The sequence below is a fragment of the Coregonus lavaretus genome (assembly GCF_964263955.1).
Source record: "Coregonus lavaretus genome assembly, chromosome: 27".
Classification (NCBI taxonomy): Eukaryota; Metazoa; Chordata; class Actinopteri; order Salmoniformes; family Salmonidae; genus Coregonus; species Coregonus lavaretus.
The window spans coordinates 27,034,350-27,053,127 of NC_140014.1; the positions used below are offsets into that span (position 1 = coordinate 27,034,350).

The following is an 18,778-nucleotide window of genomic DNA, read 5'->3' on the forward strand; positions in this document are numbered from 1 at the left end:
CTATAGCCAACTACAGCCTTCCAATATATGACACAGGGGAAGCAGGCAAGTAGTTGGAGTATCACTATCAAGACAGATGGTATAGGCTTTGAGATTAGGATTTCCTAAGCAAAACTGTTGCCATAGGGTCGATTCCACAGTAACAGAGTGATGCTTAGACTCATATTTTTCCCTTTAAAATGTATGCCAAACAAAAACCAATGATTGCAAAGTTAAACAAACCACACAACTCTATGCACAATGACTACTTTAAACAATTTCCTTTGAAAATGCACTGTTGTTCATTTTGCAATGTTGTTCATGTACATTCGTTTTTGTAAATGTTCAGTGGAAATTGTTAAAAGAAGTCCTTGTGGACAGTTGTATGATTTCTTTAACTTTGCAATCATTGTTTTTTGATTGACATACATTTTAAAGAGACTCAGCATCACTCTGTTACCGTGGAATTATAGTCAAGTCAACCTTATTCATTCTAAATTGAGGGGTGTAATTGATGAATGAGACCTGGAAATCAGATTTACTAAAAATGCAGAAACCAAAGGTATATATACTGAACAAAAATATAAATGCAACATTGATTTTACTGAATTACAGTTCATATAAGGAAATCAGTCAATTGAAATAAAATCCTTAGACCCTAATCCATGGATTTCACATGTTTGGGCAGGGGCGCAGCCATGGGTGGGCATAGGCCCACCCACTTGGGAGCCAGGCCCACCCACTGGGGAGCCAGGCCCAGCCAATCTGAATGAGTTTTTCCCCACAAAAGGGCTTTATTACAGACAGAAATACTCCTCAGTTTCATCAGCTGTCCTGGTGGCTGGTCTGAGACTCTCCCGCAGGTGAAGAAGCTGGATGTGGAGGTCCTGGGCTGGCGTGGTTACACGTGGTGAGGCCAGTTGGACGTACTGCCAAATTCTCTAAAACAACGTTGGAGGAGGGTTATGGTAGAGAAATTAACATTAAATTCTCTGGCAACAGCTCTGGTGGATATTCCTGCAGTCAGCATGCCAATTGCACGCTCCCTCAAAACTTCAGACATCTGTGTCATTGTGTTGTGTGACAAAACTGCACATTGTAGAGTGACCTTTTATTGTCGCCAGCACAAAGTGCACCTGTGTAATGATCATGCTGTTTAATCAGCTTCTTGATGTGCCACACCTGTCAGGTGGATGGATTATCTTGGCAAAGGAGAAATGCTCACTAACCGTGATGTAAACAAATTTGTGCACAAAATTTGAGATAAGCTTTTGTGCATATGGAACATTTCTGGGATCTTTAATTTCAGCTCATGAAACATGGGACCAACACTTTACATGTTGCGTTTATATTTTGTTCAGTATATTTTACTCAACTAGAGACTTAAATAAATGGTTTCTTTAAAAAGATGGGCCTGGCTGACATGGACTGTTTCCTCACCTTATTTGTAACTCTGTGTTGTTGTTTTTATCGCACTGCTTTGCTTTATCTTTGCCAGGTCGCAGTTGTAAATGAGAACTTGTTCTCAACTGGCTTACCTGGTTAAATAAAGGTGAAATAAAAATAAATACAATTTGTTGGTTATTTACCAGGTAACGAGAAGTGAAAACGAAACTGAAACAATAGACTCCTTATTTTACTCAACTAGAGATTGAATTCAATGGTGTTTCTTTGAAAAGATGGGCCTGGCTGACATGAAAAATACATTAAGGGAAAAGGATCCACAGACACTAGAGGCTGATTATCAATCTGCACATCTCTTTATTTACAATGCTGGCTGCCATGGTTAACACAAACGCAGGACATTGAATGCTACCTGAATTGAAAAGTAACATAAGTAGGCCTACAGTATCACAGCGAGGTCAAACAGGTGTGTGTGTGTTAGTCAGATTATCCAGTTTCCACAACAACACGATTGATTAGTCTTTACCCCCAGTGCATGCTCACAACCCTCATCTTGTCTCTGTCTCCCCTTCCGGAGGGCCTGAGGCTCTTGGACTGCGACTGAGTACACCCTGGCCTGACACCTGGATGTGCCTGGCCCAATCCCACCTGGTCCCCATCTACCTGCCTGTTGCTGCCTCCAATGGTTATTTCTTCCCCTCAAGTCACTGACCCCCACACACCCAGAAACTTGGATTCCATTACTTACCATGACGTCTGCTTTGATATGGTCTGAATCTCTATTACAGCAAGTCAAATAAAGATTTGTGCAAACCGGAAGTGTGACTTCTTTCCCCAAAGATTTCCTAAGGCTGAGGTATTTTGTCAGTTATCAGTTATTCCATACCAAGGCTAGATGAGGCTGAATGGCAACACCACACACACAACTGCAATACAATTAGTGAATCTCATTGGTACAGTGGGGGGAAAAAGTATTTAGTCAGCCAACAATTGTGCAAGTTCTCCCACTTAAAAAGATGAGAGAGGCCTGTAATTTTCATCATAGGTACACGTCAACTATGACAGACAAATTGAGAATTTTTTTTCTCCAGAAAATCACATTGTAGGATTTTTAATGAATTTATTTGCAAATTATGGTGGAAAATAAGTATTTGGTCACCTACAAACAAGCAAGATTTCTGGCTCTCACAGAACTGTAACTTCTTCTTTAAGAGGCTCCTCTGTCCTCCACTCGTTACCTGTATTAATGGCACCTGTTTGAACTTGTTATCAGTATAAAAGACACCTGTCCACAACCTCAAACAGTCACACTCCAAACTCCACTATGGCCAAGACCAAAGAGCTGTCAAAGGACACCAGAAACAAAATTGTAGACCTGCACCAGGCTGGGAAGACTGAATCTGCAATAGGTAAGCAGCTTGGTTTGAAGAAATCAACTGTGGGAGCAATTATTAGGAAATGGAAGACATACAAGACCACTGATAATCTCCCTTGATCTGGGGCTCCACGCAAGATCTCACCCCGTGGGGTCAAAATGATCACAAGAACAGTGAGCAAAAATCCCAGAACCACACGGGGGGACCTAGTGAATGACCTGCAGAGAGCTGGGACCAAAGTAACAAAGCCTACCATCAGTAACACACTACGCCGCCAGGGACTCAAATCCTGCAGTGCCAGACGTGTCCCCCTGCTTAAGCCAGTACATGTCCAGGCCCGTCTGAAGTTTGCTAGAGTGCATTTGGATGATGCAGAAGAGGATTGGGAGAATGTCATATGGTCAGATGAAACCAAAATATAACTTTTAGGTAAAAACTCAACTTGTTGTGTTTGGAGGACAAAGAATGCTGGGTTGCATCCTCTGATCCAAGATGGCGAAGTAGTGCAGTCCTGTTTCTGTCGTGTGTCTGTAAATAGCCTGTAAATACCCTGTTTTTTTGTATTTTTCGTACATATTTCCCTATCAGACTTTTCATCCTTCTACAAAATATACTTTCCTGCAACCCGCCTCACTCAATGTGGAACGGATTCTATTATTGACTTACCTTTTATCTAGAATCTAGAATCTCCAGTTGAAACTAGCTAGCCAGCTAACTAGCTACTTGCTATTAGCCACAGCTAGAGGTGTTTCACCCAGATCATTGGATTTTTTCCACGGGATTAATTTTAATCACTGGACATTGATCACCGGATATTCGGCCAGTCTGCACAGCGCGTTATCGACCCAGAACATATCAGTTTTTCTGCCGGAATCACTGATTCTCTGGACCTTTAACTCCGGATTCATCGCTACCAGCTGGCTACAACAACAACAAAACGGACGCTGTGGTCTGGCTAATCATCCCGAGCTAGGCCCATCTCCCGGCTATCTACCTCTCTATCAACCGGACGGGACCACCTAGTGTTGACACGGAGCCCCGCCGATCCTACACGACTGGTCTGCCGACGAAATCGTCTGATGTGGTTACGACGTTAACCACGAAGATTCCATCCATCTGCTAGCCCTGGCCCGTTAGCACACGTTATCCGTGGCCTCTTACTCACTAAACTGAACTAGCTACTGAACTAGCTACTTGCTATTAGCCACAGCTAGCGGTGTTGCACCCAGAATATTGGATTTTTTTTCCGCGGGATTAATTTTTAATCACTGGACATTGATCACCTGATATTCGGCCAGTCTGCACAGCGCGTTATCGACCCAGAACATATCAGTTTTTCCGCCGGAATCACTGAATTCACTGGACCTTTAACTCCGGATTCACCGCTACCAGCTGGCTACAACAAAACGGACGTAGCACACGCTAGCCGTGGCCTCTTACTCACTAGCGCTTCACCACCGGACCTTATGATAACTCAGCTATACAGCTGATATCTGCTGGACTGTTCCTTTTTACGGTACTACATCCTGTTTATGTTTAGCCTCAGCCCAAACATGGTTAGTTTATTGTTGTTTCGGTTATTTCTAATTGTACTATATCACTGTAAACCCCCCAGCCTAGCTAAACCTGCCTTAGTTAGCTCCTTTGTCCCTCCGCCCATACACTCAGAGACCGACTCAATTGATGCCTCTAGAGATACTATCTCTTTCATTGTTACCCAACGCTTAGGTTTACCTACACTTTACTCATATCCTTCCATATCCTTGTCTGTACATAATGCCCTGAATCTTTTCTATAACACCCGGAAATCTGCCCCCTTTATTCTATGTACCCAACGCACTAGAAGACCAGTTCTTAAAGCCTTTAGCCGTATCCTTATTCTAGTCCTCCTCTGTTCCTCTGGTGATGTAGAGGCTAACCCAGGGCCTGTAGCCCCCAGTATCACTCCTACTCCCCAGGAGCTATCATTTGATGACTTCTGTAATCGCAAAAGTCTTGGTTTCTTGCACATAAATATCAGAAGTCTACTTCCTAAGTTTGAGTTATTCACTGCGTTAGCACACTCTGCCAACCCTGATGTTCTAGCAGTGTCTGAATCCTGGCTCAGGAAGGCCACCAAAAATTCTGAAATTTCCATCCCCAACTATAACATTTTCCGTCTAGATAGAACTGCCAAAGGGGGTGGAGTTGCAATCTACTGTAGAGATAGCCTGCAGAGCTCTATCATACTATCCAGGTCTGTGCCCAAACAGTTTGAGCTTCTACTTCTAAAAATCCACCTTTCCAGAAATAAGTCTCTCACTGTTGCCGCTTGCTACAGACCCCCCTCAGCCCCCAGCTGTGCCCTGGACACCATATGTGAATTGATTGCCCCCCATTTATCCTCTGAGTTTGTACTGCTTGGTGACCTAAATTGGGATATGCTTAATACCCCAGCCATCCTACAATCCAAGCTAGATGCCCTCAACCTCACGCAAATTATCAACGAACCTACCAGGTACAACCCTAAATCCTTAAACATGGGTACCCTCATAGATATCATCCTGACTAACATACCCTCTAAATACACCTCAGCTGTCTTCAACCAGGATCTCAGCGATCACTGCCTTATTGCCTGCGTCCGTAACGGGTCTGCGGTCAAACGACCACCCCTCATCACTGTCAAACGCTCCCTAAAACACTTTAGCGAGGAGGCCTTCCTAATTGACCTGGCCCAGGTATCCTGGATGGATATAGATCTCATTCCGTCAGTAGAGGATGCCTGGTTGTTCCTTAAAAGTAATTTCCTCTCAATCTTAAATAAACATGCCCCATTCAAAAAATACAGAACTAAGAACCGATATAGCCCCTGGTTCTCCTCAGACTTGACTGCCCTTGACCAGCACAAAAACATCCTGTGGCGTACAGCATTAGCATCAAATAGCCCCCGCGATATGCAACTTTTCAGGGAAGTTAGGAACCAATATACACAAGCAGTCAGGAAAGCAAAGGCTAACTTTTTCAAACAGAAATTTGCATCCTGTAGCACTAACTCCAAAAAGTTTTGGGACACTGTAAAGTCCATGGAGAATAAGAGCACTTCCTCCCAGCTGCCCACTGCACTGAGGCTAGGAAACACTATCACCACCGATAAATCTACAATAATCGAGAATTTCAACAAGCATTTTGCTACAGCTGGCCATGCTTTCCATCTGGCTACCACTAACCCGGCCACCAACTCTGCACCCTCTGCTGCAACTTGCCCATGCCCCCCCCGCTTCTCCTTCACACAAATTCAGACAGCTGATGTTTTGAAAGCGCTGCAAAATCTGGACCCCTACAAATCAGCTGGGCTAGACAATCTGGACCCTTTCTTTCTAAAACTAGCCGCCGAAATTGTCGCAACCCCTATTACTAGTCTGTTCAACCTCTCTTTCATAACGTCTGAGATCCCCAGAGATTGGAAAGCTGCCGCGGTCATCCCCCTCTTCAAAGGGGGTGACACTCTAGATCCAAACTGCTACAGACCTATATCCATCCTGCCCTGCCTTTCGAAAGTATTCGAAAGCCAAGTTAACAAACAGATCACCGACCATTTCGAATACCACCGTACCTTCTCCGCTATGCAATCCGGTTTCCGAGCTGGTCACGGGTGCACTTCAGCCACGCTCAAGGTCCTAAACGATATTATAACCACGATTGATAATAGACAGTACTGTGCAGCCGTCTTCATCGACCTGGCCAAGGCTTTCGACTCTGTCAACCACCGCATTCTTATTGGCAGACTAAATAGCCTTGGTTTCTCAAATGACTGCCTCGCCTGGTTCACCAACTACTTCTCAGATAGAGTTCAGTGTGTCAAATCGGAGGGCCTGTTGTCTGGACCTATGGCAGTCTCTATGGGGGTGCCACAGGGTTCAATTCTTGGGCCGACACTTTTCTCCGTGTATATCAATGATGTCGCTCTTGCTGCTGGTGACTCTCAGATCCACCTCTACGCAGACGACACCATTTTGTATACATCTGGCCCTTCATTGGACACTGTGTTAACAAACCTCCAAACGAGCTTCAATGCCATACAACAATCCTTCAGTAGCCTTCAACTGCTCTTAAACACTAGTAAAACTAAATGCATGCTTTTCAATCGAACGCTGCTAGCACCCGCCCACCCGACTAGAATCACCACTCTCGACGGGTCTGACCTAGAGTATGTGGACAACTACAAATATCTAGGTGTCTGGTTAGACTGTAAACTCAACTTCCAGACTCACATAAAGAATCTCCAATCCAAAGTTAAATCTAGAATCGGCTTCCTATTTCGCAACAAAGCCTCCTTCACTCATGCTGCCAAACATGCCCTCGTAAAACTGACTATCCTACCGATCCTTGACTTCGGCGATGTCATTTACAAAATAGCCTCCAACACTCTACTCAGCAAATTGGATGTAGTCTATCACAGTGCCATCCGTTTTGTCTCCAAAGCCCCATACACTACCCACCACTGTGACCTGTACGCTCTTGTTGGCTGGTCCTCACTACATGTTCGTCGTCAAACCCACTGGCTCCAGGCCATCTATAAATCACTGCTAGGCAAATCCCCGCCTTATCTTAGCTCATTGGTCACCATAGCAGCACCCACCCGTAGTCTGCGCTCCAGCAGGTATATCTCACTGGTCATTCCCAAAGCCAACACCTCCTTTGGCCGCCATTCCTTCCAGTTCTCTGCTGCCAATGACTGGAACGAATTGCAAAAATCTCTGAAGCTGGAGACTCTTATCTCCCTCAATAACTTTAAGCATCAGTTGTCAGAGCACCTTACCGATCACTGCACCTGTACACAGCCCATCTGAAATTAGCCCACCCAACTACCTCATCCCTATATTGTTATTTATTTTGCTCTTTTGCACCCCAGTATCTCTATTTGCACATCATCTCTTGCACATCTAGCATTCCAGTGTTAATACTATTGTAATTATTCTGCACTATAGCCTATTTATTGCCTTACCTCCATAACTTGCTACATTTGCACACACTGTATATATATTTTCTGTTGTATTTCTGACTTTATGTTTTTTTTACCCCATATGTAACTCTGTGTTGTTTTTATTGCACTACTTTGCTTTATCTTGGCCAGGTCGCAGTTGTAAATGAGAACCTGTTCTCAACTGGCTTACCTGGTTAAATAAAGGTGAAATAAAAAAATAAAATAAAAAAAATCCAAAGAACACCATACCTACTGTGAAGCATGGGGGTGGAAACATCATGCTTTGGGGCTGTTTTTCTGCAAAGGGACCAGGACGACTGATCCGTGTAAAGGAAAGAATGAATGGGGCCATGTATCGTGAGATTTTGAGTGAAAACCTCCTTCTATCAGCAAGGGCATTGAAGATGAAACGTGGCTGGGTCTTTCAGCATGACAATGATCCCAAACACACCGCCCGGGCAACGAAGGAGTGGCTTCGTAAGAAGCATTTCAAGGTCCTGGAGTGGCCTAGCCAGTCTCCAGATCTCAACCCCATAGAAAATCTTTGGAGGGAGTTGAAAGTCTGTGTTGCCCAGCGACAGCCCCAAAACATCACTGCTCTAGAGGAGATCTGCATGGAGGAATGGGCCAAAATACCAGCAACAGTGTGTGAAAACATTGTGAAGACTTACAGAAAACGTTTGACCTGTGTCATTGCCAACAAAGGGTATAACAAAGTATTGAGAAACTTTTGTTATTGACCAAATACTTATTTTCCACCATAATTTGCAAATAAATTCATTAAAAATCCTACAATGTGATTTTCTGGGAAAAAAATTCTCATTTTGTCTGTCATAGTTGACGTGTACCTATGATGAAAATTACAGGCCTCTCATCTTTTTAAGTGGGAGAACTTGCACAATTGGTGGCTGACTAAATACTTTTTTCCCCCACTGTATGTTGCTTTGGCAGACCATGTCAGCTACCTTAGAGGTTATATTCAAATAACACTGTTTTCTGAAAAATAAACATGACTTTTGTAGCTCAGCTGGTAGAGCACGGCGCTTGTAACGCCAAGGTAGTGGGTTCGATCCCCGGGACCACCCATACACAAAAATGTATGCACGCATGACTGTAAGTCGCTTTGGATAAAAGCGTCTGCTAAATGGCATATTATTATATTATTATTACTACATAAATTATAGTCAGAGCCACTCCCCTTTGTTTGTTTAACTGGGGGAATGGGATGGAGAAATTGTTAACAATAGGAAGGGTGGGGCTCAATAGGCAGAATGTGTCCCAAAGCCTTATGGGCCCTGGTAAAAATGAGTGCACTATGTATACGGAATAGGGTGCCATTTGGAACACATTCCATCTGTAGATGAAGCCATCTGAAATCAGTGGCTGCATAACAATTGTCCATCTCTCTCCTCATGGATATCCAAGCATTGGCTAGGTGTAAGCATTGGCTTGAGCTACTTTACACCATTGTTAAATCCCTGAGATGAGAAGAAACATGCAAGTCCACACTTTGGGAGAAGGACAATGGATATGCAGCAATTGTTAATGGTCACACAGCTTTGAATCATTAGTAAAAAATGGCATAAAAGGGCAAATAATTGGTATTCCATAAAAGTTTTTGCAGTAGTAGGTAAGACAATGGATCCAGAGCTGTATAGGTTAATTATGGACTTTAAAGTAACAGGCAGGTAGAGGGGAGATTTGGCCAGGCACGTCCAGGTGTCAGGCCAGGGTGTCTTAAGTCGCGGTCCAAAAGCCTCAGGCCCTCCGGAAGGGGAGACAGAGAAAGAGAAAAGATGAGGGTTAGGGGGAGCATGGCTAACACCATAGTACACCACATGCACTAGGGGTAGAGAATAATCAATAGTGTTGCTGTGGACACTAGATAATCGGACTAACACAAACCTGTTTGACCTCGCTGTTTGACTTTCAGACTACTTATGTTACTTTTCTGAATCAATTCAGGTAGCCTTCAATGTCCTGCGTTTTTGTTAACCATGGCAGCCAGCATTGTAAATAAGAGATGTGCAGAAAGATAATTAGCCTCTGTGTCTCTGGATCCTTTCCCCTTAATGTATTTTTCACGTCAGCCAGGCCCATCTTTTTAAAGAAACACCATTTATTTCCATCTCTAGTTGAGTAAAATAAGTAGTTTTGTTCTGGTCACAAGATAATCCAGAACATTGCAATAAACAGCGCCACACTCAGGCAGAAAACGGAATGTTCTATTCTCAGCCAGGCCCATTTTTCACATTTTCAAAGAAAACAATTAAATTATCTATATTTCAGCAAAATAAGCAGTTTTGTTGAGATTACAAGAAAATCCTAACAATTCAGGTAAAGAGCGCCACGGTCAGGCAGAAAATCGGATTGTTCTATCATACAGTGAGAACAATTAGTTTCCCTGGCTGATATGGCTGCTACTTAGAAATACTATAACAGTAAATTAATAGATGACATTCACTGCTCAAGCAGTCTCCAATATAATTGCATAGTTTACACAGACCCATCGCGGAGCTTTGACAAATACATATCCGTCTGTCCATCTCCGTAGTCTGTTTTGTCAACGAACTCAATGTATTCCAAACACTGGTGGTAACCAAATTACCCCAATAATTTAGGTAGCCTAGTAAACGATGCCCCCCTCTGGTATATATTCTATTGCGTACTCTATGGAACCTAGAGGGGTTGGGTTAAATGCGGCAGACACATTTCGGTTGAATGCATTCAGCTGTGAAACGGACTAGGTATCTCTCTTCCCTTCGTTATTGTTTCCCTGTTTACTACTCAAATATATTTTACTTATTAAGTCAAAGACGAAATTAACTGCAATACACTGGTCTCAAAATATTAGCATAACTAGGCTACATAGAACCACGGCGGACCCATTGTAAATTGAGTTTTTTCTATATTAAAACTTGTCCCAGTGCAACATGCCTAGATCTGCCCACTGGGGCGTGGCTTATAAAGCGCTCTTTGAAATAAGCGCTGGTATGGGCGTATTCCAACGGATCGAGTACTCACCACACCGTGTGACCGATGGCAATAGTGTAGCAGGGCTGTAAGCAAGAGCCATAGAGGCAAAGAGGGATGGTCTATCAGCTGATCATAGCCAATGTAGATGATGAGTTAGTTAGCTAGCTATGCTGTCGAAACAAGCTAGTTTTTACTTGATTTGAGCTTGTTCTGCTACTGACATATGCCTCGGCTCTTACTGTCAAAGAGTCGATTTGCCTCCTTCCCAGACGACAAGCAACTGCAAAGTATTCTCAACTCACCGCCTGGCGCTCGTGCAGTGCAGAAGAAGTGCAGCTGCGCGCTTTTATTTTGAAAGCTAAAACCGGAAGTTCCTTTTTTCTGTGCTGGCAGCAAAAACAGTATCTAGTTCCCATCCCATGACTTGTATCAACAGTAGGGAATGGGGTGGTCTACTTGATTACGGCTATAAACAGAGTCTAGACAGGACAGCAATCTTAGCACAATGCCAGACGGACTTATTACAAGCAGGTAAGATGAAGAAAATTTCGTAGCTATCTTTCTTAGGATGTTTCGGTGTTGCCTGATAATAACACTTGTGAAACACATCCCCATCTTTGTTTACTTGTTTTAGCCAGTCCTTGTATTTCCCTGTACCAGCCCAGGGGTCCCTTTGACTTAGTTGCAACTATTCACCAAACTATTGTGCACATATTAATTCATACCAGCAAGTAGAGAAATAAAAGTTGTCATTGACATGTTTGCTGGATTCCTTTCTTGATGTTTACCGTTGGGACAGTGTGGAATGATGTTTATGCAAGATGTCACTCCACAGTTCTGTTCTTGTATGAATCTTGCACTTTGTGCAATTACTTTTGGTCAATGTCACAATGTTTTTCATCCCAGGCCGTTGCAGAATGAGGTGACAGGCATAGATCTGCAGGTGCCTCTTTACCAGGAGATCCGTGGTACCATGATGACAGGTCATGTGGAGTACCAGATCATTGTGGTGACTCGGCTGGCTGCCTTCAAATCCGCCAAGCACAAACCTGAAGACATTGTACAGCTGGTGGTAGGTAGTCATAGTCCCATGTAAGTTAGGTGGAAACATAAGTATTAGCATCCTGTCCTTATTCACCTCAAAGTCACCTCAAACTAACATTGAAAGTGATGGTGTAGTAGCTACTGCTTGGTTTGAAATTGTAGGAACACTTCACTGTAGTATTGAGTATGTACAGTATGCATTCCTAAACCCTTTATAACAGCTACATAATGCATAATCACATTAAGATTTTGAACAACAACAAAATATACAATTCTACCGGCTGGAATTTAACCCCAAAGCATTGCTATAAAGGCTACAGGTGTACCTAGACCCTGCATGTTTTACATGTGTTTTGCAGGTTTCAAAGAAATACAGTGAAATTGATGAGTTTTACTACAGACTCATGGGTCAGTATCCGAAGATCACCTTACCAGCCATGCCTCGCAAGGCCCTGTTTGTAGGCGAGGCAGACATCCGGGAGCGTAGGGTGGCCTTTGACGAACTGGTCAAGTTCATCTCCAAGAATTCCACACTTGCTACTTGCCCAGAGGTGTTGGAGCTCTTAGGTAATGTACCACAATCCACTACAGTAAATATTATTTTTTCTATACAGTTTTTAGACATTTTAATATGCTCTTTCCCACTCGTTCCAACTAAATATGGCACCATGCACTGTTGGCTGGTAAATGGCTGGATTTGCTTGTCTCTGACCGAAACTTGCACTTTCTAACTCATTCACCTACATTAATGCCACCCCTCCCAGCTTAATGACAACTACATAGGTCAGAAAACTTTCAACTTTGGGGAGTAGTACTAATACTACCGCACTGCACCAAACTGTGACGTTATTATTTGAACAATGAGGTTACTGTATATCAAGGCGGTCAGGAGTTCAAACTGACATGTATCTGCCTTGCTAGTTATTTAAGAAAGGTATGAATTATGAACCAACAGAAAAAAAAGCACAGTACTTCCCTGTAGTGTAGAAGTTGCCTTATTTAATCAATAATATATCATCATAAAGAATATTTGGCTCACAGTTCATATTTCTGCAGGGGCGAAGTCCACAATGGCAGATCTGAAAACTAGGAACGTTGCAGATTGGCAGGACCAGGATAAAGACGAAGGCTTTAATTTCTTTGAAAGGGATGAGATCCCTGCTGCTCCTGCGAGAGTAACCAAACATGTTCCACCAGTGAAGCCTAGTGAAGAGGAGGAACATGACGATGATGATGAGTACCTTGGACCTCTAGGCAATTTAAAGTAAGAACCTTGCTGAGGTTGTGGTCATCTTAGATGTTTTTCTCAATGGTTTTGGCGTCTTCTCAAATATCTGTATTCTGGATGAAGAGAATTTCATTTCAGGCTGTAAATCAACCAAATTTGAAAATTGGGATACTTTCTACAGGCACTGTATGGTATTTAACGCCATCTGTCACCCTTTCCCCCAGGTGCACGAGGCAGAAGAAGAAAACGCCTCCACAGGCTAAAGTGGCTACCCAACCTAAGTTATCTCTGTTTGATGAGGCTGAGGATATAGATGACGACTTGTTTCAACTTGCAGCCAAAGACAGTGAGTATAAATATTTAAATACAGATTCTGTGTTCCATTTATTGCTTCCATAGGAACTGCCATAATGTCATAAGCTGTCTACAAACAGTGTCATTCCAGACTGACATCCCAGACATTGATCCAAGATGGCATAGCAGTGCGGTCGTGTATTATGTTGTGTCCTCGTGTAAATAGCCTGTTTTTTTGTCTTTTTTGGTATATATTTCTCACTCCATCCTTAACTAAATATACTTTCCTGCAACCCGCCTCACCCAATGTGGAACGGATTCTATTATTTCTTCATACCTTTTATCAAGAACCCACAGCTGAAACTAGCCAGCTAACTCGCTACTTGCTATTAGCTATTAGCCACCGTTAGCGGTCTTCACCATTGTACGTGGCCTGCACTACCTACCAGCCAGCTCTAGCCTGGACAATTATCGGCCAGTCTGCACAGCGTGCTATCGACCCAGAGCATTTCGGATTTTCTGCCGGAATCACTGAATCACTGGACCTTAACACCGGATCATCACAACTAGCTAGCTGCAACCGAATGGATGTTGTTGTTGGCTAATCACCACTAATCACCACTTGTCCCAAAGCTAGCACCAGTTAGCCTTGAGCTAGCCTCGAGCCAGGCCCATCTCCCGGCTATCCACCTCTCTGTCAACCGGACGGGACCTCCTAGTGTCGACACGGAGCCCCGCCGATCCATCACGACTGGTCTGCCGACGTAATCGTCTGATGTGGTTTCAACAGGCTTCCCTTTGCGACGACCACGAAGATCCATCTGCTAGCACCGGCCCGCTAGCACGCACAATCAACAGCCGTGCCTCCTGCTCGCCTGTGCTGTAGCAGCTTACAAACTGCTCCCGGACTTACCTATTGCTGTTCACTGGACCTTATGATCACTCAGCTACACTTCTGATGCCCGCTGGACTGTTCCTTTACACTGTACCCCATCCTGTTTATCTGTTTAGCCTCAGCCCAAACTTTTATCGCAATTACCAGTTGTTGTCTTAGCCCTCTCGAATAACACCTGTGATTGTGTTATGCCTCTCTCCCATTTCAGTATGCCTAGCCTATTGCTGTTTGGGTTAGTTGTTATTGTACTATTTCACTGTAAAGCCCCCAGTCCCGCTCAACCTGCCTCAGATAGCTTCTTTGTCCCACCCCCCATAAACGCGGAGACCAGCTCAATCGGTACCTCCAGTGATGCTATCTCTTTCATCGTTACCCAATGCTTAGGTGTACCTCCACTGTACTCATATCCTTCCATATCCTTGTCTGTACATAATGCCCTGAATCTATTCTACAACACCCGGAAATCTGCCCCGTTTATTCTCTGTACCCAACGCACTAGAAGACCAGTTCTTAAAGCCTTTAGCCATATACTTATTATATTCCTCCTCTGTTCCTCTGGTGATGTAGAGGTTAACCCAGGCCCTGTAGCCCCCAGTATCACTCCTACTCCCCAGGCGCTATCATGTGTTGACTTCTGTAACCGTAAAAGCCTTGGTTTCTTGCATGTTAACATCAGAAGCCTCCTCCCCAAGTTCACTGCGTTAGCACACTCTGCCAACCCTGATGTTCTAGCAGTGTCTGAATCCTGGCTTAGGAAGGCCACCAACAATTCAGAAACTTCCATCCCCAACTACAACATTTTCCGTCTAAATAGAACTGCCAAAGGGGGCGGAGTTGCAATCTACTGTAGAGATAGCCTGCAGAGCTCTGTCATACTATCCAGGTCTGTACCCAAACAGTTTGAGCTTCTACTTCTAAAAATCCACCTTTCCAGGAATAAGTCTCTCACTGTTGCCGCTTGCTACAGACCCCCCTCAGCCCCCAGTTGTGCCCTGGACACCATATGCGAATTGCTTGCCCCCCATCTATCCTCAGAGTTCGTACTGCTTGGTGACCTAAACTGGGATATGCTTAACACCCCGGCCGTCCTACAATCTAAACTAGATGCCCTCAATCTCACACAAATGATCAAGGAACCTACCAGGTACAACCCTAAATCCGTAAACATGGGCACATCAGTAGAGGATGCCTGGATGTTCTTCAAAATTGCTTACTTTCCATCTTAAATAAACATGCCCCATTCAAAAAATGCAGAACTAAGAACAGATATAGCCCCTGGTTCACCCCAGACTTGACTGCCCTTGACCAGCACAAAAACATCCTGTGGCGTACTGCATTAGCATCGAACAGCCCCCGCGATATGCAACTTTTCAGGGAAGTCAGGAACCAATATACACAATCAGTTAGTAAAGCAAAGGCTAGCTTTTTCAAACAGAAATTTGCATCCTGTAGCACTAACTCCAAAAAGTTTTGGGACACTGTAAAGTCCATGGAGAATAAAAGCACCTCCTCCCAGCTACCCACTGCACTGAGGCTAGGAAACACTGTCACCACCGATGAATCTACGATAATTTCAGTAAGCATTTTGCTACGGCTGGCCATGCTTTCCACCTGGCTACCTCTACCCCGGCCAGCAGCTCTGCACCCTCCGCTGCAACTTGCCCATGTCCCCCCCCACCCCCGCTTCTCCTTCACCCAAATCCAGATAGCTGATGTCCTGAAAGAGCTGCAAAATCTGGACCCCTACAAATCAGCTGGGCTAGACAATCTGGACCCTTTCTTTCTAAAATTAGCCACCGAAATTTCGCAACCCCTATTACTAGCCTGTTCAACCTCTCTTTCGTATCGTCTGAGATCCCCAGAGATTGGAAAGCAGCCACGGTCATCCCCCTCTTCAAAGGGGGTGACACTCTAGATCCAAACTGTTACAGACCTATATCCATCCTACCCTGCCTTTCGAGAGTATTTGAAAGCCAAGTTAACAAACAAATCACCGACCACTTCGAATCCCACCGTACCTTCTCCGCTATGCAATCTGGTTTCCGAGCTGGTCATGGGTGCACCTCAGCCACGCTCAAGGTCCTAAACGATATAATAACCGCGATTGATTAAAGACAGTACTGTGCAGCCGTCTTCATCGACCTGGCCAAGGCTTTTGACTCTGTCAATCACCGCATTCTTATTGGCAGACTAAATAGCCTTGGTTTTCAACTGACTGCCTCGCCTGGTTCACCAACTACTTTTCAGATAGAGTTCAATGTGTAAAATCGGAGGGCCTGTTGTCTGGACCTCTGGCAGTCTCTATGGGGGTGCCCCAGGGTTCAATTCTCGGGCCGACTCTATTCTCTGCGTATATCAATGATGTCGCTCTTGCTGCTGGTGACTCTCAGATCCACCTCTACGCAGACGACACCATTTTGTATACATCTGGCCCTTCATTGGACACTGTGTTAACAAACCTCCAAACGAGCTTCAATGCCATACAACACTCCTTCCGTGGCCTCCAACTGCTCTTAAACGCTAGTAAAACTAAATGCATGCTCTTCAATCGAACGCTGCTTGCACCCGCCAGCCCGACTAGAATCACTACTCTCGGCGGGTCTGACTTAGAATATGTGGACAACTACAAATACCTAGGTGTCTGGTTAGACCGTAAACTCTCCTTCCAGACCTACATTAAGCATCTCCAATCCAAAGTTAAATCTAGAATCGGCTTCCTGTTTCGCAACAAAGCCTCCTTCACCCATGCTGCTAAACATGCCCTGGTAAAACTGACTATCCTACTGATCCTTGACTTCGGCGATGTAATTTACAAAATAGCTTCCAACACTCAACTCAGCAAATTGGATGTAGTCTATCACAGTGCCGTCCGTTTTGTCACCAAAGCCCCATATACTACCCACCATTTTGACCTGTATGCTCTTGTTGGCTGGCCCCCACTACATATTAGTCACCAAACCCACTGGCTCCAAGTCATCTATAAATCACTTCTAGGCAAAGATTATCTTAGCTCATTGGTCACCATAGCAACACCCACCCGTAGTATACGCTCCAGCAGGTATATCTCACTGGTCATCCCCAAAGCCAACACCTCCTTTGGCCGCCATTCCTTCCAGTTCTCTGCTGCAAATGACTGGAACGAACTACAAAAATCTCTGAAGCTGGAGACTCTTATCTCCCTCACTAACTTTAAGCATAAGTTGTCAGAGCAGCTTACCGATCACTGTACCTGTACACAGCCCATTTGTAATTAGCCCACCCAACTACCTCATCCCCATATTGTTATTTATTTCGCTCATTTGCACCCCAGTATCTCTATTTGCACATCAATCACTCCAGTGTTAATACTAAATTGTAATTATTTTGCACTATGGCCTATTTATTGCCTTACCTCCATAACTTACTACATTTGCACACGCTGTATATAGATTTTCTATTTTCTACTGTGTTATTGACTGTACGTTTGTTTATTCCATATGTTACTGTTGTTTTTATCACACTGCTTTGCTTTATCTTGGCCAGGTCGCAGTTGTAAATGAGAACTTGTTCTCAACTGGCTTACCTGGTTAAATAAAGATGAAATAAATAATAAGTAAAATAATCCCGTAAATGAAAATATCAGATCTGGTCCCAAGCAAGCCTGCCTCTTGTCCAACTCATATCTTTATTGTGCTAACAGGCAACGTGAAGCTGTTTAAGGATCCAGACTTGGTAGGGAAAGTGAAGTTGGGGGACCCTTTACTACTTCCAACAGCATACAAGGATGTGGCATCTGCAGATTCAGGACTGGACGAGGATACAGATGAACTTTTCAGGTATACAGTCACAGTTATTTGCGAGACAAAGTGGTTATTACAACATTGTATTAGCCATTCGACATTGTCCTTGTTTCCCTTTTCAGGATAGAAGACAACTTTGACAAGCTCCTCCAGGTGAAGAAAAGTGTCAAGGCAAAGCCAGTTCCTGCCCCCAAACCCAAACTGGCGACAAAGCCAAAACTGCCTGGGAAGCCCTCCTCTCTAGTCTCAGGTGGTGTGGGGCCAGTTGTGGGCGTTCTTCCAGTTGTAGATGAGGTGAAGGATCAAATGGACATCCTCAAGTATATCCAACAAAATGAGTCTACATCTAGTGATGATCTGTTTTAATTGCCAACTAAATGATAACTGATTAGGACTCATTAAGTTCTTAGCAGGCTACACAGGAAAATAACAACCTGTTGATTATGCCTATGATTATATGTTGACATTACCCAGGATTATTCCATCAAGGATGACTTTTGGAAGTCTGATTCTAACAAAAAGTCTACTGAACATGTCTAGTTACAATCACTGGTGGAAATGGGCCTGTGTGGTATCATTTATTTCTACCCATATTGCTTTCCTACTTTTTATACTGAACATGCTGTATACATTACCATGACTGAGTGGTTCCAAATGCAATGTCTACAAAAAAATCAAACTCATTTTTGGAAAGCCTGCACAGTCATTTTGGATTTATCCTACTAAATGATGTCTTTGTCAGAACATATTCATGTAAAAATGTTTTTAAACACATTCTCTTGGAAGTTAAGCAGAAACATATTTTTCTTTAACCAAATAAAGTCTACAATTTTACAAATG

General features: G+C 43.8%; 1 protein-coding gene across 1 annotated transcript; it reads left to right on the forward strand.

Annotated features, from left to right (window-relative positions):
* Positions 1-10,729: 10,729 nt before the first annotated feature.
* On the forward strand, positions 10,730-18,778 carry hs1bp3 (HCLS1 binding protein 3). The gene is made up of 7 exons (XM_084144589.1): positions 10,730-11,229; positions 11,605-11,770; positions 12,102-12,309; positions 12,799-13,006; positions 13,195-13,316; positions 17,839-17,974; positions 18,061-18,778. Exons 1-7 carry the CDS (start codon positions 11,204-11,206, stop codon positions 18,302-18,304), a joined length of 1,110 nt encoding a protein of 369 aa, XP_084000715.1. The 5' UTR covers positions 10,730-11,203; the 3' UTR covers positions 18,305-18,778.